This window comes from Podarcis muralis, chromosome 2 (assembly GCF_964188315.1).
Source record: "Podarcis muralis chromosome 2, rPodMur119.hap1.1, whole genome shotgun sequence".
Classification (NCBI taxonomy): domain Eukaryota; kingdom Metazoa; phylum Chordata; class Lepidosauria; order Squamata; family Lacertidae; genus Podarcis; species Podarcis muralis.
Window position 1 is genome coordinate 41,039,082 of NC_135656.1, and position 23,254 is coordinate 41,062,335.

The 23,254-nt window shown below is 44.6% G+C and overlaps 1 protein-coding gene across 1 annotated transcript in view; it reads left to right on the forward strand.

Annotated features, from left to right (window-relative positions):
• The first annotated feature begins 5,432 nt into the window (after positions 1-5,432).
• Positions 5,433-23,254, forward strand: part of PIK3R6 (phosphoinositide-3-kinase regulatory subunit 6) — a 35,618-nt gene continuing 17,796 nt past the window's right edge. The window contains exons 1-7 of the mRNA XM_028717175.2: positions 5,433-5,992; positions 16,607-16,682; positions 17,536-17,712; positions 18,518-18,647; positions 19,468-19,551; positions 21,553-21,644; positions 22,435-22,503. Of these exons, the coding sequence (XP_028573008.2) occupies positions 18,635-18,647; positions 19,468-19,551; positions 21,553-21,644; positions 22,435-22,503 (258 nt within the window). The 5' untranslated portion in view covers positions 5,433-5,992; positions 16,607-16,682; positions 17,536-17,712; positions 18,518-18,634. The remainder of the gene's footprint in view (positions 5,993-16,606; positions 16,683-17,535; positions 17,713-18,517; positions 18,648-19,467; positions 19,552-21,552; positions 21,645-22,434; positions 22,504-23,254) is intronic.

Genomic DNA, 23,254 nt, shown 5'->3' on the forward strand with positions numbered 1-23,254 from the left:
ACCCTTCTCTCACTGGGGGGAGGTGATGGCGTTCCTCCCCCCCCCCACATCCTCTTAACCCCTTCTTACCAATGCCTACCGCCACACGAGCAATCGCTCGCCGCCAATACTCTCATACCTGAAACCAATCCCTTACCCCCTTTGCTATATCAGTAAGCCACATGTCATTTCCCGCATCTGAAAGATGCACGCCATCAAGCCAAATATCATTTCCCGCATCCGAAAGATGCACGCCATCAAGCCGGTAGAGGGCCTCGCAGTTGCCCGGGTGGTCAATGACCCACCCACCCAGGGCTGCCACTCTACGCACCACCGCCCGATCCAAGGCTTTCCTAGCCCTATATGTGGCTATCGGGCACCTGCTCTCTTTCCAAACCCGGCTTTCCATCAACAAGGCCCCAAGAATGGTGATGTTTGGATAAGAGGCCTTACGCACCACCGCCCGATCCAAGGCTTTCCTAGCCCTATTTGTGGCTATCGGGCACCTGCTCTCTCTCCAAACCCGGCTTTCCATCAACAAGGCCCCAAGAATGGTGATGTTTGGGTAAGAGGCCTTAAGTTCCTCAAAGTCACTAAAGATATGCCACATCAAGTCGACTGCCTTTCTGTAAGCTAAGTCCTTTTCACCTAATTGGATAACTAAAGCATCTGGGGAGCCCTCCGCTGCCACTCTGGCTCTAATTGTGGGCAACATTCCGGCCCAGCGCATTTCCCTCCGAGAGATCCAAGATATATTGATGTAGTTAAGGTGTGGCCCGAGACCAGAATTGATGGCGCAGACCCTGGCCCAATGCACAATGCTGTGCCCGATTATCCAGATGCGCGCCCTCATAGCTCCTGCACCCTAGGGTCCCCGTTAACGGCATGGTTTCTATCCCGGTGGACAGTGCAGGGCCTATAATCCAAATGTGCACCACAACGTCACCTGAAAGCAAAAGAAGGTAACGAAGCCAGGTCAAGTATACTGTGAACAATCACAAGGTTTTACGAATATATCCCTTAAATGCATCAGACTTCACTGCCCCCAAGTCCTTCATCCTTTCAGCTGAAAGTCCCAAATGCAGTGCTGTCGTGGCGGCCCCAATTCTAAAGGAGTTAGCCGCGAATTCAGCTGAGGATACACCGCAAGCAGCAATCTCCCTTTGCATAATGTGCTTGGACTGATGCCATGCAAGGCGGGAGCCATCCAATTGCATAAGGAATGGACCTAAGACGGATGCCATGCGAGGCGGGAGCCATCCAAATGTATAAGGAATGGACCTGAGATAGTTGGTCTCACGTACATGAAATGTTTAGTGTCCTTTACTGCTGATCTGTTTCGGAACATTGGACATGCAGGACTAAATTGGATCTGAACAAGGTCAGGTCTCTCAAACTAACCCCGGGCAGCGGATTCTGGTTGGCCCTTACCAACCACTTTGCCAATGCGCATAGCGCCAAATGCAATGGAGTATGCAGCTGAAAATAACCAGGCCTTGTCCTCGGACCAACAGATACTTTTTATTTTATTTTATTATTATCATTATTTTAATTTTATTTATTTATTTATTTATTTTGGAATTGGCAAAGAATGTCATAAGGGCCTTCTACCATCACCTTTAGGAGGCTGCAGCCTGCGCCAGCCCTACAACAACAACAACAATAATAATAGTAATAGTAATAATAATTTATTATTTGTACCCCACCCATCTGGCTGTGTTTCCCCAGCCACTCTGGGCGGCTTCCATAGAAACCTTAATTATCCCCTGCTGGGCAGATAGTGAATTCCTTTTGAAAGACTACACCTTTCCCCCAGGAAACCCTTTAATTCTGAAGCTGTTGCCTCGAGAGGAACCTTGCAGCTACTGAGAAGAAATGTTCACATATTATTTGGTCTTTTGGGGGAAGCTTTGAAAGTTTCAGTTGTGAACTGTTGGCTGTCAACAGGAATTCAGATGAGAAACTTCTGAGATGGTTGTTGACAATTCAGGATTTTCACTTTCTTACATTAAGGGAAGCGATAATGTCACTGCATTTGTCACATTTATCACATCCCTATCCAGCTGATGAGTAAAATTAGCTTGTTTTGATCTGATTGCACTCTCATCTGACCACTGGTATGTTGTGCAGATTGTGCTGATTTTTGTACTTGCTGTTATGATTTGAATCACTGGGTGCCTTTTTGTACTCTTTTAACTGTATCACTTAAGTGTTTCAGCCTTTTAATCACTGCTAAACCTTAGGATGGTGGTTAAAGTAAAAGGCTATAGCCTATACTCCTCCGGAGCATACAGTATACATTTGCTGCCCCTGCTGCATATATATATATATTATTAATTTTCCAATATAAAATTATACAAAACCAAACCTCCAGTTTATCACCAAAATCCTCTTTTTGGACTTCCATCAGCATGTCTGATAATTCTCCATTTTACTCACTTCTTCCACATTTCTCAATTTAATATTGCACTATATTAATATCTTATTTTACCTTTTTTTAAAAACAATATTTCTACTATACATTCTCACAGAACTCCCTGAAACCCCTGCTGCTCTTTAAACTCACATGAGTTTAAAAATAAAGTTTGCCATGAGATCTACTTTAAGAGAAATGAAGGCAATGATTTGCATCAGCAAAATGGTGAGGGAGTGGTTAAGACACTGTTAAAGGTAAAGGTAAAGGGACCCTCTGAGGTTGCGGCGCTCATCTCGCTTTATTGGCTAAGGGAGCCGGTGTACAGCTTCCGGGTCATGTGGCCAGCATGACTAAGCCGCTTCTGGCGAACCAGAGCAGTGCACAGAAACACCGTTTACCTTCCTGCCAGAGCAGTACCTATTTATCTACTTGCACTTTGACGTGCTTTTGAACTGCTAGGTTGGCAGGAGCAGGGACCGAGCAACAGGAGCTCACCCCGTCGCAGGGATTCGAACCGCCGACCTTCTGATCAGCAAGTCCTAGGCTCTGTGGTTTAACCCACAGCGCCACCCACAAGACACTGTTACCCCACTATTATTAACCTAATCCAATTCTCTCCTCACCCTGCTTCCCAAAATCTAATAAACGAATATACTCAACATTTCACCTAGTTTCCTGCTTAAGGGTGGGTTGTGTGCAGAGTGGAAGCAACAGATGGGAGACAGCCAGCAAGCAGTTGGTCTCCCTGCTTCTGCCCTACCAGCTCCATGGACACCTGCCACCATTGGATGATAATTTCCTGCAGAAATGGGAGTGAGATTGTGTAGTGTGTGTGCCCACCCATGTAGTGAAATTCATTGTCCTCATCTGTATGAATTATTTCTTGCCTTTTAAACCAGTCTTCAATGATCTGCTGGATATTTATTTCTTTAAAGCATTTTTCCCCATACCCTTCAGCCAAAGCAGAAACACTGAGGTCCAGCGCTGAGGGCCTTCTGGTGGTTCCCTCACTGCGAGAAGCCAGGTTACAGGGAAGCAGGCAGAGGGCCTTCTCGGTAGTGGCACCAACCCCGTGGAACACCCTCCCACCAGATGTCAAAGAGAACAACAACTACCAGACTTTTAGAAGACATCTGAAGTCAGCCCTGTTTAGGGAAGCTTTTAATGTTTGATGCATTACTGTATTTTAATATTTTGTTGGAAGCTGCCCAGAGTGGCTGAGGAAGCCCAGCCAGATGGGTGGGGTATAAATAAATTATTATTATTATTATTATTATTATTATTATTATTATTATTATTATTAAGCCCTCTCCCAGATCAGCTTATAAATGTCAGGTGATCTGCCCTGAGGTTTCCAGCGCAAAAGGCACAGCACAAAAGGAAAAGGGATTGGGAAGGAGGAAGGGGAATAAATCAAGCTCCATGCATGAGTTCTTAGTTACAGAGTTTGTTTAGCTTTTAGAAATCAGATACTGCAAGCACTCTCTTGAAAGGCTTCCTGCTTTGCATCTGCAGGAAAGTGCCACTGGTAAACATTTAAACCCATGGGGGTTCAGATCTTCCCATATAAGGATCCTGTTGTCCCTGCACTTTTGCCATGTGCTTGCAACATACTCTGTTAAATCAGGATGATTCTGTGACAGACCCCTGAATATATGATCTGGAATAAGGCTGCACATCTAAGAAGAGATGACCCTGAAGCCTCACTTGGACCTGAGCCTGGAGTGAACTGAGCCTCTGAGGAGCTGAGGAGCAGCTGTGCACAAAGGTCCTTGAGAGGGAGATTGGATCACTAAACCGAGGCTTCATACACACTATGCTTTCAAAGCCTATTCAAAGGACGTTCTTTCTCAAAGAATTGTGGGCACTGTCATTCACCCCTCAATCCCCCAAAACCCTTAACACACCAATTATTGGGAAGAGGGGGGTGTTTTCTAATGTGCTTTAAAGGTATTGTGTGTTTGCAGCCTCAAAGATGGTGGAATTTGGAAACTGGAGCAGCTTCAGAGGTCGGAGAATCATTCTCTACTCCATGATCATGACCAGTTGCCTTTATTGAATGTTATTACATTTTTAAAAATCCCACTCCTCTTCAAAACAGCTCAGATGCCCCTCTTCAGAATAGAGTACTCTGTTCCCCTTTTAGATTCACAACAACCTTGCGAGGTTGTTGAGGCTGAGAGGTGCCCACTGGCACAGGGTCCCCCAATAAACTTCATGGCTGAGTGGAAATTTGAAACCAGATCTCCCCAGGATACGTCCCTACTACACCCTATGCCTGTTACACTTGCATTCTTCAACCTTGAGTTGCCAGGTGTTGTTGGACTACAACTCCCATCATGCCCAGCCAGCTTAGCCAATGGGAATTGTAGTCTGACACTATCTGGTAGGGTGCCAACTTGAATAAAATATTGGGGGGGGGGTGGCAGGTAAGTCCTGCCCCACATAATCGATCACAAGACGTGGCACACACACACACACACACACACCCCATTTGAACAACAAGGCCGGTTAACTTGGGGGGCAGCCCCCTCAAATATTTTATTGGGGACCAAAGGGATCTAGGTCCCTAGGAGTTGGCTCCTATGCCCTGGGGGCCTTAGTTGAAAGAACACTGCAACTCGCCTGCCCACGTTTATTGTATGAATTGTCCATTGAGTGATGGGCTTTTGGGTTGAAGGTTTGTTAGCACACTGCCCATCTTTGGTTTCTAGCTTGAGGAGTTGCTCGGAAGTGGTGTCAAAACAGAACTTTGGGGTTCAGCTGTGCGCCCCACCAAACAAGGATGTGCGTCTGTGGTTGTTGGTTAGTACATACAACTTCTTCTTTCTTTCTTTTTAAAAAAGTTTTTTAAAAGTTTACCATCTCAGATGGAGGAAACTGATGAACAGGAAACACGCAGAAATGCTGAAAGGGGGCCTGGGAACGAGTGATTGAGTGGGGCCGCCATGCGCTGTGCCCACGAGATCGAGATCTTTTTCTGCTGCCAAGAGATCTTGGGAGGCCGGCTCAGCTGCTCCCGCTGCCGGGAAGCCCTCGGAGCGGGGCAGCACCTGCCCGATTTCCTCGTAGCAACCTTGTTTGTGTCCGTCTCTTTATTTAGCCGAGGCCTCTTCCTGTTGGAGGTGCCAGGGCAGAGGTGTCCAGCGCAGCCACCTCTCTCCTCGGACAGAGGCACCCACGCGCACATCTCCCGGACTGGGCAGGGCGCAGCGCGCCGGGCGAGTGAGTCAGGCGCTCCTTAGTGTAGCTGTTGGCAGCGGCTGCATCCGCCGCCGCCGTCCCCACTTGACTTCTGGAGCTGGAGAGGTGGCGGCGAAGGCCAGCGAAAGGTTGCAGCTCTGCGATTCCTCGGCGCCGAGAAAAAAAACCAAGCAGCAGACGCCGCGGAGGCGATCGGCGCGGTCGCCTTGCGGTTGGGCGAGAAAAGGAAGCTTCTTTTTCGTCCTATAGTAGGACGCGCCGTCGAGTTTAGCTTCTCGCTCTGCTGAGCGAGCGAGCGCCCGGCGACTTCCTGAGCAGCCCGAGCCAAGGCGGCGAGCGGCGAGGAACCAGACGGCGCTAGACCTCCGGAAAGGAGCGAGCGGGCTCCCGGAGGTAAGCTGAGCTTGTCTTGAAACAGCGGTTGCCGCCGCCACCGGCACGGCTGCGCTTCGGCTCTCGATTCCTGTCTCTTTTCGGGTTTGTTTTCTTTTGATGTGCCTTAAGTAGACCTTTGAGCAATACGAGCCGAAAAGGAAAGAGGTCCCGGGAGTTAAACAGCGTCCTTTGGAGGTTTGCGAGGAGATGTTGGCGGAACGTTTTAGAAAACGTGGCTTTCAAAACGCGCCCTCCAAGAAGCCCTGAGTCCGGGATCTGGGCAACCCTTTCCAAAATCTTTCCGGAGAGGGCCCTTGTGAAATTGCAGGAAAAGACCCTGGTGGTATATGGGGCTAGCAAGGGACAAATTAGTACATACTGTATTATGATGAGCAAGGAGAGGGGTGTGAGAGAGAGAGAGAGAGAGAGAGAGAGAGAGAGAGAGAGAGAGAGAGAGACAGAGGGAGAGTTCTATTTCTGCCAAGAAACAACTTAGGAAGGAAGCTACTCCAACAGGATATCGATGCTTCCTTTTCCTAAGTCAATTTCATGTGCAAGGGAGATGGTGATTATTCTGGGAAGGGTGGGCCGGAGAAATGCATCCGTGCAGAATGGATCCCATCAAAACAACTGCAGAGGAAGCGTTTAAGCCCAGATGCTATTCAACAGGTGTTCCCAAAAAGTTTCAGTGTGTCGACGCAGAGAGTCGTCTGGCCCCCTTCTGGCTCCCAAGGGCAAGGAAGAGCTGTTTATTCTCTTGATCTTCCCTCTTATATTGCTGGTAAAGACTTTACAGGCTTTGTCGTGGGAGAGACACAATCTGGAAGAGAGGCGTGGGGAAGTTCGCAGATGCCTTTTGGGAACAAGCACTCCTCAAATACTTGCGCAAACCCTGTCTTGTGTTACAAGGAGGTTTCCCCCCCCCCTCTAAGCACATTTTGTTGGAATGTTGCCCTCTTGCAGCCATGCCCAGATTGGCAGCTGCTTGTCCTCCTGGCTCAGTGCTATTTATAATATATTATGGGCCTGTTTGCAAATGCACATCCATCACTTGATTGGGCAGCCCTTGATTCTTTGCAGGTGAATGTGTCAATAGAGTCCTTCCAACAGCCTGGTGTTGGAAGCGGTATAACAAAAATCTGTTTCTGGTACTTGATCTGTGAGGGCTGATTCACATGTGCATATTTAAGGCACACCCACACAATCTCGGGAACTATAGTTTGTTAAGGGTGCTAGCAATTGTAGCTCTGTGAGGGGTAAACTACAGTTTCCAGGGTTCTGTGGTAGGAAACCATGTGCATTAAATGTGCGTGATGTGGTTGTGATTATGGTTGGCTCCACAGCCTTCCACATGATAGCAGGGGTGAACGTACGCTGTGGGCCAGCCAAAGTTGTTGAGCTTTTTTTTACAATCTTACCCCCAACTTGTTGAGGTTTTTAGGATTGAAGCTTTTAAAGGATTTTACCTCAGGACATATACTGCCATGGGGGCAGATTAAATCAACTGGCGGGCCGAATTAGGCCCCCAAAACAGACTTTGGACATGCCTGATCTAGAGGAAGCGCAGTAGTGCAAGATAAATGGAAGTATCCTAAAGCCCTTTCTGTTAGGATCCGATTCATTGCATGAGAGCAGCCAGTGTCCAAGATGTACTGATGTACAAGGCATTCTTTCCACATGGATAATTTCAGTGCAGAAAGGGCTCTGGGAGATCAACACATGATATCTAGCAACTGCAGGTTCCTTACACAGGACAAAGGTACTGAACAAGAGCTGTCTATAACATGCGGTGAGAGATGGAGTGTGTGGCTTGGCTCCTTTATCATATTTTTTCATGTGCTGTCTCACTTAGTGTCTGCTTTTTCGATGAACAAATTTGGCAACAAGTGTAGGAATTTCCCGCCCCCGCCCCACCTCACCCCCAGGTTGTTTTTCTGAAACCACCGGTGGAAATGGGAGGGGAGATGCTAAAGTTTAACAGGCTGTTGCTTCCTGAGGGCCATTTTCTTTTTCCAAAAAGTAATTAAATATGACGTGCTGGAGGAACTCTCCAAAGAATCATTAACATCCAGGAACTGGTCTGCACATCCTCCTTCGGCTATAAGAAAGAGTCCTTGAAAAGCCTGTTTCGCAGACAGAGAGCTGGCCTTACATCTCTTTGAAAGTTCCACGAAGAAGGGAATTTCTTAAAACGCCAGTGCTCCTGGTATTAGAACTTGCTGCTCCCTTGATGCCTCCTCACCCTCCTGGCAATGGATCTGCTGCTTCCTGCCAGCTCCTAGTGGGACTTCTTTCATCTCTTATTTAAAGGTTCATAGGTTCCGGCTGTCAGTCAGCTGCAGATTGAGCAGCTTCAGAGCCCAATAGGCTGTTTACTGGTTCTGTTCAGATACTGCCTCACTCCCTGCCACCCCCCCCACCCCCGCACCCCACCCTAGCTTCACAGCATGTCTTATGTCACTCTAGTTTGCCTCCTCAGCTCGAGAGAGCGAGGGAGGAACTGGCAGCAGACTGACACTAGCTTTTGGCAGTCCTACAATGAACCATTGTGCTTCAAATGTGGCATGTGGTCCTAAGGCAGGGCCCTGCATTGGGGGAAAGATTCCTGCATCGCAGGGGGTTGGACTAAATTACCCTCGTGGTCCTTTCCAACTATATGATTCTATTATCTATTATGGTGTCCTCCATATGCTTTGGACTGCAGCTCTCTCGCCATCCCTGACCAAACTGGCTGATGGGAGTTGTAGTCCACAACCCCTGGAGGAGGAGACCTAGGGCAGGGTTTCCCAGACTTGGATCCAGCACTGTCCTTAGCATATATGCTGCAGGGGTTCAAAGATCCACCCATCTCTCCCAAATTTAGTTTAGCCCCCAAATTAACTTTTATTATGCTTATGTCAGCCACCACGCTTACGCCTTATCTCGTTTATGAAAGAAGGGAGGAAAAAGAAACAAACAAGAAACAGATAGCATAAGCATGTATTTCTGCCTTGTCCTTATTAATGTCATCACAGGAAAGAGAAAGTACAAGGCAGAATTAGTAGTGTACTGATTTTGCTTCTTTTGCTACAGCCAGGAATTATGCGTTGTTCTGGTTTCCTAATAAATCTTATGTCAGCCATTATAACCTGTTCTGCCACTGGTTTTTGAACCATTTAAGGTTCACCTGTTCTGGTATTTTAGATTACTGTTACATGTACTATTATTGCAGGGAACTGGGTCCTGGGAACAAGGGAAAATTACCTGAGAAACAAACTCCCTTACAGCCTGGAGGGTTTTAATGTTGCTAGTTGGGCGGCTTTCATCGTGATTAGAGTGAGCTTTTAGATAAAAGTAATTTTTTGTATCCAGTTACAGATGTACTTTGGAACTTTTGATCTTGTACAACCAGAGTGTACCTTTTTAAAAGGTTGGTTAACGAACAACAACTCTCCTTTTGCCTCTTGTTTGTAACAGTTGTTGTGTTGGATATACTTTGATATTATAAAATATGTGTATGTCGCAACAATGAAACAGGGACTGGCGACACTTGTCTCCTGATGCATTTAGCACCATCTGCAAGAGTTCATCCAATTGCAGAGTCCCTTAGCTGAGCATTGTAAAATCAGTTAAGTTTAACCCCAAATTTCTTTTTAAAAATGTAGTCTTCAAAAATGAAATAAAAGCAACTCAATACATTACAATGGATGTGGGGAGCACTGTTTCTGACATTAAACATCTCTTGTGCACATAAATATGCGCAGATCTAGTTTATGGCCACTGGGTAAGTTAGGTTTCCTAAACACGTGTTCCCAGACATATTAATGTCTAAAGATACACAAAAACCACAGTAACACTTGTGGCACATTGACAAATTCATTATCACACGAGCATTCACATAGTGCGATCCATTTAATCAGATGAAATGTCCTAGGTTACTGCTGTGTGTGTGCGTTACACATTTGGGGTTGTAAACAGCGAGGTCAGAGAGAAATGAACTGCATAAAATACAGAGACAGCGATAATTACATAATTAACAGTGGTAATTCACAAAACACATGTTGATAATGCAGACATTAGGCCATTGGTAAGCCAATTAACATATGTAGTATAATAAAAATCCAATTCAATCCACAAGTGATAGCACTGACCCTCTTGATGATTTCACATTGCGGTCTTTCTTTAAAGTTCCTTTGCTCAAGTACAGCCACTTACAGACTGTCCTGAGAGTCTGAGGGGTCCCGTCCCCCCCCACTGATTTTTTGAATATTACCATTTGTCAGTTGCTTATGATGTTCACACATTGCAAGCATGCTGCCGGAAACTCAGTGCTTACCGTACGTTTCTTTCAGCAACTGTAATGGGTAGAGCTGTTCTAAGATGGTGAGAAAAGAGCCAATTCCCCTCCTTAGTTCAGAGATGGGAAACCTGTGGCTCTCCAGATGTTGTAGGAGCACACTTCCCATCATCCCTGACCATGGGCCATGCTGAATGAGGCTCAGCCACCCCTTAACATCATCTCTGCCACTGAAGTTCATTCTGGTTTGGCAATATAGCCATTCAACTATTGATTGATTGATTTTTTAAACCCCTCTCACCATCACAGTAAGTGGTAACAAATATGAACTCGAAATGTACCTTTCATGAATTCCAAATGCACCAAAGAGCTCTATGGACAGTGATGACTTGCATAACTGTCGCTGAGCAGAGCCATCTGAATGTATTGCCATAGAAATACAGTGGTGCCCCGCAAGACGAATGCCTCGCAAGACGAAAAACCCGCTAGACGAAAGGGTTTTCCATTTTTGAGTTGCTTCGCAAGATGAATTTCCCTATGGGCTTGCTTCGCAAGACGTTTTCGCAAGAGTCTTGCGATTTTTTTCGCCCCCCCTTTTTCTAAGCCGCTAAGCCGCTAATAGCCTTTTAGCCGCTAAGCCTTTAATAGCCGCTAAACCGCTAATAGCGCTAATCCGCTAAGCCGCTAATAGGGTTGCTTCGCAAGACGAAAAAAACGCTAGACGAAGAGACTCGCAGAACGGATTATTTTCGTCTTGTGAGGCACCACTGTACGTGAAATGTTAAGATGGCAATTAGAATGTATTAAAAGAAGGGAAGTTTGGATGGTTCCTATTGGTCTTTAGGCAGTCTACAGAGAGTGTCCTGAAGTGGCCAAACAGAAGAACATTGCACTTGTGAGGAGCAATGGAAATGCACTGGCGTAAATTGCAAAATTGTACCATCACCTGTTGCTTATTCATCCACATAAAAATCAGCAAAGTTTTACAAATGGCCATTGAAATGCACTAGAAATGAGCTGGAATCTGGCATCCTCATCCACAGGCCTCAGAATAAAGCTTTTTCAAGAGACTTGCCATTCTGAATGATAGTGAGGCGGTGCCTTGAGAAGATTGCAGTATTCCTGAGGAATTGCCTACAGAATTTGCTGCCTGCTGCATCAGCTGAATTCCCAAATGACCATCAAATGCTGGGAGACTGCTTGGATCTTTCAAAATAGCCTGCAGGTTTTGCCGCCCGCCATGCCCACGAGCTGAGTTTGTGAATACACTAAAATGGCTGGGAGAGACTCAGCAACGCTTTGCATTGAATGTGAGGAACCGCAGCGGGTGTCACAGATGCACATAGGCAGTCCCACCCATACCCAAGACTTTCCTGTCACTGTTTTGGTACTTCTTAGAATACCTTATTCAAACAGATTGTACAACAAGCCTGTGAGGCAGGCTGCATAGTTGCCTATTGGAAATATCAGTAGCTCTACAAGGAGTCACCTTCAGAATGAGAATAGGAATCCTACTGCCACCCAGTAAAGCATGGGTAGGCAAACTAAGGCCCAGGGTCCGGATCCAGCCTAATTGCCTTCTAAATCTGGCCCACGGACGGTCTGGGAATCAGCGTGTTTTTAGATAAGTAGAATGTGTCCTTTTATTTAAAATGCAACTCTGGGTTATTTGTGGGGCATAGGAATTTGTTCTTTTTTTTTTTCCTTATCAAAATATAGTCTGGCCCCACACAAGGTCTGAGGGACAGTGGACCAGCCCCCTGCTGAAAAAGTTTGCTGACCCCTGCTAAACGGATGCCAACTTTCATTTCTCTCTCTCAGTCAATCATTAAGAATTAGTTTGAACCTCCGGAATTTTGTGCTATTCTGGTTCAGACATAGATAAAAATGCTTCACCATGGAGTGTGAAGCCACATCTACTCATTGCATGTGCAAAGTGCAATAATAATGAGTGAACATAAGAAACATGAGAATGCCCCCCCCCATGTATTTTCTACATCTGTTTCTGGAGGCAGGATAACATAATTGAAGCCACACATTTGCACTTTCCTAGAACCTCATCTTTCCAATGCAAATTACATTAACATACACAATCTAACTGAAAATGCACATTTCTGCACTGAGTACAGTGGTAGCTCGGATTACATATGCTTCAGGTTACATACGCTTCAGGTTACATACGCTTCAGGTTACAGACTCCGCTAACCCAGAAATAGTGCTTCAGGTTAAGAACCTTGCTTCAGGATGAGAACCGAAATTGTGCTTCAGTGGCGCAGCAGCAGCAGGAGGCCCCATTAGCTAAAGTGGTGCTTCAGGTTAAGAACAGTTTCAGGTTAAGAACAGACCTCCGGAATGAATTAAGTACTTAGCCCGAGGTACCACTGTATTGGAGCAAACCATGAGCCGCTCCCTCAGGACAAAGGAAATTTTGCAAGTATACATCAGCACAGCAAAGGTTGCTAAAAGTTCCTGGCTGCATAGTGAAGGCCTACATGGTGCTGGTAATATAGTCATAGCAAGCCATTCTGTGGCCAGCCTGCCTTGGTTTCATGGATGATAGAGACCACATCCTCTTCCACACCAGGATATATGACATGACCCGTTAGTTGGCAAAGGCTAAGCTCCCACAATTATCTGTCTAAACAATTATCACTTTATTTGAGGGCAACTGTCGCAGAGTTTCCTACGCTGTCTTCATGCCTCTATATCATAATGCATTCCGTTGGGCACTTGGAAGGACATGTATTTACCTGGATTTATTCAGGATGTAGCGATGTAGCAGGATCCAACCTTTCGACAATAGCATCTCTATGGTCTTTTAAGAAAACCAGCTGATTAGCACAGCAAGACAGCAAAGCCTTCAGACAGTTTAGCAGGGACAAAGGTATCTCAGTACAAAGATACAACAGTAACTTTCTGTCGTTTGGAATGGCAGGGGGCTTTATTATGAGGGCTGCAGCTCTAGGTACAAGCATGAAATCCAGAGCAAACGTTGTGCTAGCAGAAGCTGGTTGTACAACAGAAAGTATCAGGGCTACAGAGATCTGTTGAGCAACCAGCCATGAGAACCAGGCTGGATTCCTGAGCCTTTTCTTGCGCAAGCCATTCCACTAGCGTAGCTAGTACACTGCTAAGGGAGTTCAACTTAGCATTACATTGTCTTCCTCCCCATGTGTGTGCATGCACAGATGCATAGACATATCCGTCTAAAGGATATTCCTTATTGGAGGCAATCAGCTATTAATATGGTAATAGGTAGAAGCAAATAGGGAATTGTTAAGTTTGCTTATTCATTAACACTTCCACCCATTCATAGGTTGATTATGCAACTACAGGCCCTTAGAGCTGTCTCCCCTCATTTCAAATTAAAACACAATCCAGAGATTTCTGATTTCCCAATCCCTCCTATTCATTTCTAAATGACAAACTTTACAGGAGCAAGTTTCTTTTTCTCAGAATGTTTGGAAGATAGTTTGAACTTAGGTATCTCTCATTTCTTTTTGCCCTCCCATAATCGATTTCTGTGAAATATGCTGAGCTTTAGGGAAAGAGCTGGGAATCAGTTCCTGTTGCCTTATGCTTTCATGAGCACACATCCTATTTTTGTTTTGTTGAAGTTCTTTATTCTTCTACTGTATTATTATTAGGAATAAATATGCCTAACTTAGGGGTTTGTTTAACCGTAGTGAAGCTCTACATTTTCCTCCACTCCTTTGTTTTGTAATGGATGTGTACTGTAGCAGGTAGGCTTGTCACCCGATCCTTATATCAAGGAATGGTCCCTTACTTATGAGCCTTGTTTGTTTGTGAGATGCACCTTAACTGCAAAAAGCAACTTCAGCCTCATGTTACAAAGACAGTATATTCCAATGAAGTTCTGTTCTGACCCACACAAGGGATCACTTTCCTACGGTCTGACAATGTGTTCCTTATCTTTGAACTCTTCAGGTGGCAATGTTCAGGTGCAGACCGTGGCAAATAGAAATGTCTGCTTTTCAGTGGGCTGTTCTTTCTTTAAAAGAATTGTGCGAGAGCTAACTGCAGCTGAAATGGCTTCTCTGTGCCTCCTGAAAAGAATGACTTGAGCCCTTTTCTTCTTACTGTGACAGTGGTGCATCACAGATGTTTGTCTCGAAAAAGCAGGTCAATTGTAGTAAGTGGTGTTATGGGCAGGGCTGGAATAAGACATGCTGAGGCCATAAGCAAAGTGGAGTTTAAGAAACCCCACAGCATTACCCCAAAATGTGTATTTTTCTAAGTGAAAGAATAATGAAAACATAAATAAGAAGCTTTTATATTTGCATATATTCCCGTACGTAGGCAAGCATACAGCTGACAATCCAATAGAAACATATATCTTGCAATAAGACAATTTGTATATGAAATACCTTTACATTAAAATACATTGTGATTTCTTACTTTAGCGTATATAAAAACTATATTGTAGTTCATGCTGCACAGATTTAGAAACAAAGGGCAACAAATAATTGTGTGGCCGTTAAGTACATTTTTGTCATACTGGAATGATAAAATCTGCTTTAGAGTCTACATCCCATTCCATTTATTTTTGATCAGTTATGTAAAGCTTTAAATTGGTGTGAGTTTTGTATTTAGAGCCCCCCCCCCCCCCCCCCGCGATCTGAGGCCCTAAGCTGTAGTTTACTTAACTTGTGTATAAATCTGGCACTGGGGATGAAGAACCTGATTATTGTTGGCCTGCTGTTCCCATCAACTCTAGCCAACCAAATGGTTGGGGAAGCTGGGTGTTGCAGTCCAACACCTAGAGGCCACAGGGACTTCTAGAACATTCTTCATTGTCAGAGGTCTTTATATATATATATATAAATAAAAAACCAAAATGTAGTATTTTCTATGAACTGAATGGCTTAGCTAAGAATAGGGTCCAATATGGCTTCCCTCACAACACATATAGTTCCCAGTGAATGCTGGGAACTGCTCTCCTCATTGCTTCGTTGCTTGCTCTTTGACAGCACTATTCAGGCCTGATGGAGAATATGAAAAACCTGAGGCAGGTTAGCGTGACTCTTTGTTGTGACAGAGCTGAACGGCATGAGAGCCTTGTGGGTTGGGGTTCTTGTAAGCTCAGCCGTCACTGTAGGGAAGGTGTGAAGAGGAAGCTAGGCGGTCTGTAATCACTTCTGCCTGAACGGGGTCTTAAAAATAGAATGGCGGAAATGGCAAAGTGGCATAGGCCCCTTGGGGCTGCTTCTATGAATGACTGTGTCACTCTACAGTAATGAGTGATGCTGACCATCTCTGATGGGAGAGAAAGCTTCAAGCTAGTAAGTGTTGACAGTACAAATAGGGGAGAACTGCTTTGAACATACATCAATGGTCAAAAGTGATCGGCCAATTCTGCAAACAGGTTTTATTTTTCAAACCTACTCAGTATTATGCACAAGTAGTCCAGTAATAATTTTAATGAACTGAATTCTTGAATGGAATTGGATAATTGAATGGAAAATGGAGGTGGGCAGGCTGTGGCTTAGTGGGACATGAAATTATTAACATGGAAAAAGTCCCAGGTTCAATCCCTTGTGTGGAAATACTCCTGTCTGAAACCCTGGAGGCCACTTCCAGTCAGTATTGACCGTACTGGGCTTGATGGATCTATGGTCTGTCTGATATAATTCCAAAAGAATACTATTTTCTATTGGTTCAGAAATTCCAATTTAACAACAACTTGGAGTTGCTTGTATAATTGCAGGTGGGGTTAAAGGGTTTAATTATCTGGTGAAGCACTTCAAAGAGCTGTTTTTCTAAACCTGGATAAGAAAGGTTTGGGTTTGTGAGTGAGTTGTGATGCAACTTTATCTCCTGGTGGGCAGCTTTTTGGTGGTGTGTAACCCCAACAGCCTATCTATGTCTTCATCCATCTGATGAAGACCCATCTAATGTCATCATATGTCACAATAAATCTGTTAGTCTTTAAGGTGATCCAAGACACTGTTGTTTTTGCTGCAACAGATTAATATGAGCGACCCCTCTAGAACAAGAGTAGCCAAAGTGGTGAGACCTCCAAATGTTGTTGGACTCCAGTTCCCATGAGCTCCAGACAGAGTGGCCAATAGTCAGGGATGATGGATGCGGGCTGTTGTTTATCATCATCTGGAGAGCATCACACTCACTATCCCCGTGCTCTAGAAGTTGTTACTCCTATGCCTGTTCCTGAAGTGAGTCATTCCTCTGTGTACTTGGATGCAAGAGGGGGCAGTGGCTAGCATAACAACTACTGGTGTGACTCTACTCATGTTTCAAAGGCTGCAAAGATTACACTTCTGGTTCTGCTACTGAGGAGGAGAAACTAATGTCGTGTCTCTGGTTTTGCTCCTCAGGTTCCCTTTGAAGTGAGTCCTGGAGCACAACTGCTGGAATCTCTGCAGGGCAGCCTAGCCCATGTGCTCAGAGAAGGTGAACATCAATTACTGCAGGGATAGACAAACTTCCAGCTTTTTGGAGCTATTCTGTTGTTTGTTTGTTTTACTAGAATCCCACAACGTACTAACTTGAGCCAGGAGCAAAGGACAAAAAAATTAGAATTTCAAAAAGCAGGGTGCCTCTGAGCACGTTCTAGTTAGTTAGCTAGTTCCAGGACCAAAATGAGCTCACAGTTCTTTTGCGGGGGGGGGGGGGGGGAAGCCCACTCTGGTTTACTCAACCTTTCATAATTTCAGCAGTCTTAATTTAAGAGGGCAAAGAAGGCACCTTTTTGCTGCTGCCATTGTTAAATAATTGGGAGTCAGAAATCTTTGCCAGTCTACTGCAAATGACCAGACACCCCAGTCAACTGTCTGCTCACCCCAATATAGTGTTGTGCAATGACCAAGCAATAAAGGCATTTTACTATCTCTGTTTATTTGCACTAAACAGCATGGGCCAGTGGTCCTGAGATATCACCAAGAATCTCAGCAGAATATACAGGGGAGCTGGAACACAGAGGAAATAGAAGGCAGGTGAACCAAATAACATTGGGCCAGCCCACCTGAGCAGGATGCCTGTGGCTGCTGCTGAAGAATGTGTTATAATTGGCAGAGAGTACAATCAGAGAAAAGAGTTTCCTTTTAAGCCCTAGGAAATCACTTTGAAGAGAATAATGTTATCAGGGCAACTGTAAATACTAACAGAACTGTCCTTGTTCCCCTGGCTTTATCTGCAGCAAGTGAAACAAACGTGGTCATAGGCGATGGGGAACTATGGACGAAGAGGAGCCCACACATTCCTTTTTCTGATTTTTTTCCTCTCTCTCTCTCTCAAATATTTGCAGGTATTGGCTGGTACTGGTGAGGCAGGTAAAGCAAGTTTGTCTTGGGCGTGTTCCCACCTGACGGAGATTGGCAGCTTCCAAAGAAATCCGACAGCATCCCAGCAGGAGAGCCTGGGTGTGGCTGTAGAGATTGCTGTCTTGCCGCTGCCTAATGCCAAGGACGTTGTAGTATTCTCGGTAAGTGGACCTTCTTTTATTTCTAGCAGAGTCATTGACATTCTGACCAAGCCCTTGTCCTGGGCATGTTTCCTGATGCCAATCATCTAGAAATTGATTTCCTACGTTGCCTTGGGGTGTGGGGGGTGTGAAGATGAGCTATAAATGTTACAAATATGTTGATCTGAGGATATATCTCCTTCTGGAAAGAGTCTGGCCAACTTCCTTAACAACCACACATGCCCTTCATCCAGCATGCACAATACCAGTAATTTATGGCAGCGATTTCAAAGTTCTCCAAGTTCTGTGCCAGTACTGGGGAACCTGTGACATGCCAGATGTTGTTGACTACAACTCCCATCAGTCCCAGCTAGGATGGGTAATGGTCAGGGCTTATGGGAGTTGTAGTCAAACAAAAAATATTGAGGGCCACAGCTTCTTATAACACTCATCTTCTAGATCCCTTTTCCTGAGAACACCATCCAGTGGTATAATGTAGCTTGTTGCTTCTTGAACAAGAGGTGCACACTGAGTGTTGGAACTACAGTGTGAAAACCACACTGTCTCCTTCCCTCTGTTTTCATGGAGCCTTGTGCACCTTACATCAACAAATTTTGGGGTAAAATAAGCTTAGTGTGAAATAGTGTCTACAAAAGTGGATACAATAGCAAAATGCATTAAGGTGCCATAAGTCTCTTTTTTGTTTTTGCCGCAACAAACTAACACGGCTACTTATCATTTCAGTGTCAGGTCCCTGGTATTAAACAGGGAATTCAAGCACACTCAACCACCATCTTTCTTTTCTTTTCTTTTTTTCTTTTTGCAGAAGTGCTAGAGGATACTAGGTCATGCTCAGTGAAACTGGACCCTCTGGCCACCCAGTTCTCCCAGAAGTGCTGGAAAAGATAACCTCACGACCACCTGCTGCGACTTCCGCCCAACCATGGATAACCCAGGTTACTGTTGTTATTGTTCTGATCATTAGTCTCATCTTCACAGAAGCATCTCAAAGTGCCGTATCGGCTTCTGCTTCCTCTCTGAGCATGAGGTGTTTAGGTGAGAAGAGTGGAGTGTCTCCAGTTCCCCCACCGCACAGCTGAGAGAAAGAGATAAATAAAATTTGGAGGGGCAGCTGTGTTAGTCTGATGCAAGAAACACACGAAAAGAGGCTCTTGATCGCTTCAAGTTGCACAGATTTATTGTAGCATAAGCCCATTTCATCAGATGGAAGCTCTTCATGTTAGACCTTCTAGCGGGAACTTCAGCAGCTCATAGGCAAGGCAAGCTGTATTATTTATTATTTCAACAGGCAGGCATAGGCCTGATTAGCTTGTGCTACCCTACCATTGCCAGGATCCCACCTGGGATTCCCCCCCCCCCTTCATCAGTTGTGTGAGCATTTACTGAGAGGTAACAGATGGGAATTATATATTATGGAAGCAAGTTTTTCACTGGTAATAACCAAAGGCAATGCCTATCTACACTCTCTTGTTTGGGAGAGTTAACATCAAAGCTGTTATAACATCAGTGATAACTGGTTGTATACAAGGAGGCAGGGGTGCATGCACCTTTCGATCCATGAAAAGCTCATCCCTTATCTGCTGGCCATTATTCCTGTGCTACTTCATCATGTATTTGCTCAAAAAGGAGCTTGCAGCACTGATGGCAAACCACTAGCATTACCCCTTTGTTGGTAGGATTTGGTTTGTTAAGTACAAATAACAAGAAGACGCTGAGTTATCTTGTTCCTCACACCCTGTTTTCTCCTTTATCAAGAGGTTGAGTCCGACTTCCTCCGAAGTGTGCATGCCCTCCTTCGCGAGCTTGATGGCCACCACCCAGCCTTCCAGAGCGAGAGAGGTAAGAGCCAGTGCCCTGTGTGCCCCAGCTCATCACTGAGCACTGAAGAGTTTTGCAGTGTGTCTGAGAATGCCTCTCCCATGGATAGCGAGAGCAAAAGAAAATGACTTTTTATGTTTGGCCAGCTGGGTTGGCATTTCCTGGGTTTTCTGGTCTTGTTGAGATACCTACCCATATGGGTCCATATGACTGGGTGTGGGTACCTGGTTTATTCCAGACAAAATAATGTCACCAGTAAAACTCTTCCTTACTGGCAACAATTGTAGAGAGAAGAAGCCATAGCTTGGTGATAAAGAATACTGTATGTTTCCCAAGTACAAAGGCACCATATTGAATTAGTAGTGTCTCTGCTAAAAGAACTCAGGCAGCCAAACAATGGAAAGATCTTTGCCCGAGAGAGAAGAGAGCTGCCAACTGGACTAGAAAGATAAATGTTCTGGCTGCCTTTATTGTGGCCCAGCTATCAGATGGAATCACTGAGTCACAGTTATCTCATACCCAGCAACATTTCTCCGATGAAAATAGGGACATCCCATTCCGTAATTATAATTTTACTATTTATACCTCACACATCTTACAGGGTTGCCCAGCCACTCTGGGCAGCTTCCAACATACATAAAAACACAATAAAACATTAAACATTTTTTTAAAAGCCTTCCCTATACAGGATTGCCTTCAGATGGCTTGGGGGTCAGATAACTCCATACCCCGCCCAAAGTTTCTCCAATGAAAATAGGGACATCCTAAGGAAAAATGGGACATTCCAGGATCAAATCAGAAACTGGGACATCTACTCTAATTCAAGGACATCCTTGGAAAATAGGGACATTTGGAGGGGCTGTTATCTCTCAGTCATTGTCCATCTCATCTTTGCTGTTTTCTCTCTGTATTATACTGACACCTGTTACAATTGGATCATCTCTTTGCCATGGCCTGCCAGTGGTGTTAGAAATGCCATCTTGGTTAGCTTGAAGAGCTGCAGTTAAATGTAGGCAACACCAGTGTTTTCCTTTAGATTCTCTAACCATGGTTTATCGCTGCTTCTTTGAGACATCTCGGAGAAATAAGGTGGAAATAATGTGCATCAGTAGAGAAGGCTTGAAAAACACACACACCAATGTTACACTGTAGAAGCTAACTTGGTTGATTGTAAAGGCCAGTCCCTAACATTAGGTGCAGTGAGGTGACCATCTCAAGTGGCAGATGGTGACGGGCAGCAGGGACAGCCATTGGCTGTAGCTCCTGAGCAGATGTGTATGCCACACAGCTTTGCTGGGGCTCTAAACTAACGTGCTTCTGCAGTCTAGGGAAGGACACTAACCCTTTGTCAGTGCTGACGGAATATTCATCTGCCAGTCTAGCTGGCTTCTGTACATGGAATGAGCAGGGGAGCATCTTGTCATTTCTCTCAAGTAGCAAAATGTACACTTGCCCTGATAATTATGCTTGATCACATTGAAAGATTTTGCACAGTTGATCTCTCAGGGATAGTTCTTATATCTTGTGGAAGCTGTCCAGAATGGCTGGGGCAACCCAGTCAAATGGACAGGGTATGATAATAATAATAATAATAATAATAATAATAATAATAATAATAATAATAATAATAATAATAATAATAATAATTAATACACAGATAGAGACTCACCCTGTTATTGTGACTGTAATTTGCTTTAAATTTATTTTAATGTATTTTTAAACTGTTGTAACCTGCCCTGGAACCTTAGGGCAAGTAAGAAATCAAATGAATGAATGACCTAATAAATAAATAAATAAATAAATAAATAAATAAATAAATAAATAAATAAATAAAATAATACGCAGAAAGCTTGAGGGAAGAGCTGTTTTTGTTTATGGTTCAGTCCTGTCCACTCCTCTTCTTCCATAAATGCAACTCACTTTCCTTCTTTGCAATATTCTGCTCATCTCTCTTGTTGATCCCTGACCCAGTGAAACATCGACAGCTGTTTTAACTTTGATTCTCTTTCCACCTCCTTCCAGGGATGCTGAGATGGACTTTGCACAAGAAGATTGACAGGAATCCCAGTAATGGAGCCCTCTTGATCAAAATTCTGGTGAAAGAACTGGAAAGGGTAAGAATGTCCACAGAAGGAAACAAAGGGCTGGGACTTGTCTCCACAGTCCACATGTAGCCTTTCTCATGAATATGAATCTATGGTTTATTGCTGTGGAAAAAATGTGATTAAATTAATATACTGCTCTTCAAATTGAAGACACTTCCAAACATCAGATGCTCTATCAAGGCTCATTAGCTCAGTCATAAATTCAGGGTAGCCAATGCAGCCTGCTTCTGACATCACTCACAATCTCTGTAGTGTTTGTAGGGAACCAGCTGCTCCGGTCTTCCTTATTGTTTATCCTGCACCTTCCTGCCACTTCTGGTCCTTCTTATTCTCTCATCAGAAGCCATGCTTCCTGCAGAGAAACTGATCTTTTGCTGGAGATAGTATACTTACAGAGCATTGGGAGGTCCATGATGTGTATGCTCATTCCACTATTTTTCCCCCCTAAGCAGATGTTGCAGGATTTTGTAGTGTTCCAAAAACCTGCAAAATGCATGTGACCAAAGACGTCACAGCTGCTTCAAGATTTCCTCCTAGGCTTTATATTCATAGAACTTCCCCCCTCCCCCCTCAAATCTCTCCTAAGCATGTCAAGGGTAAGTCTTTAACTGAACGCACAGTCCAGCTGAGGTCTGGCTGGTACCATGGCAATGTTCCACCTAGAGTTGTCTCTGCTATCAAGTGCTCTGTTGTTCTAGCTGCCAGCCCTCCTCCCTCATGTGGTTTTGTGACAGCAGAGGATCCAAAATCAGCTTCACATTGTTGGAAAATCTTCAGCGTAACCGTTTGCTTTCTCTAGGCAGAAAGATGCAACTATCGGCAGTACATCATCCCTTTGCTTCACACGCTGATGTACACATTGATAAAGGTGAGAACTATAAATTCATGCGGCTGTGATAGCGCAGGAATTCCATGCTGCGAGTTGATGTGAGGTGTCAGCCTGCACTATGGCCAACGGCTCTTAGGTTTCCATGGATACCACTCGAGATTCTATTTTGAATTCTAGGAATGTGTGAAATGTGCAAGAGAGGGTGCCTCTAAGCATGTGCAGTTTGTTTTTTCCTCCCTGCTGGGAAGACACAGCCACTTTGATACTTCTGGGCCTTAGGAGCAGAGTGTTTAAGCTAAAATGGTCTGACTTCTAGTTAGATTTGAGCCCCAGCACCTCTCCCCTGTAGGAATGGGTAAGCACTGGATATTGTCAGAGTGTCAGACAACAGTGTGAAATGCATTTATGGATGGCCACGTTTTCTTGTGCTGCTCCATTCATAGTTTAAAAAGAACTGACTCATTAAAATCAATGGTAAGAGGTGGAAAACGCGACTCAACAACATCTCTGTGGTGGAATGCAGGTGATTAATGGTCTGTTTATAACCAGAGGTTCTCCAACTTTACCATATGCTGTCTGCATGCATAAAAGATGCATAATTCATGTATTAATCTCTTGTGAAGCATATGTTAGCAGTGATGCTGTCCTTGCTTGCAGACACCTTGGGAGAATTACATTTGCTCCCTGTGGAAAGATGGTGAAATACCAGCATAAAATGCAGCATAGTGAAAATTATGGAGCAGAAAACACCCCCAGTTTTATTGAAAATGGAAATCTGAGGTCTGTAATA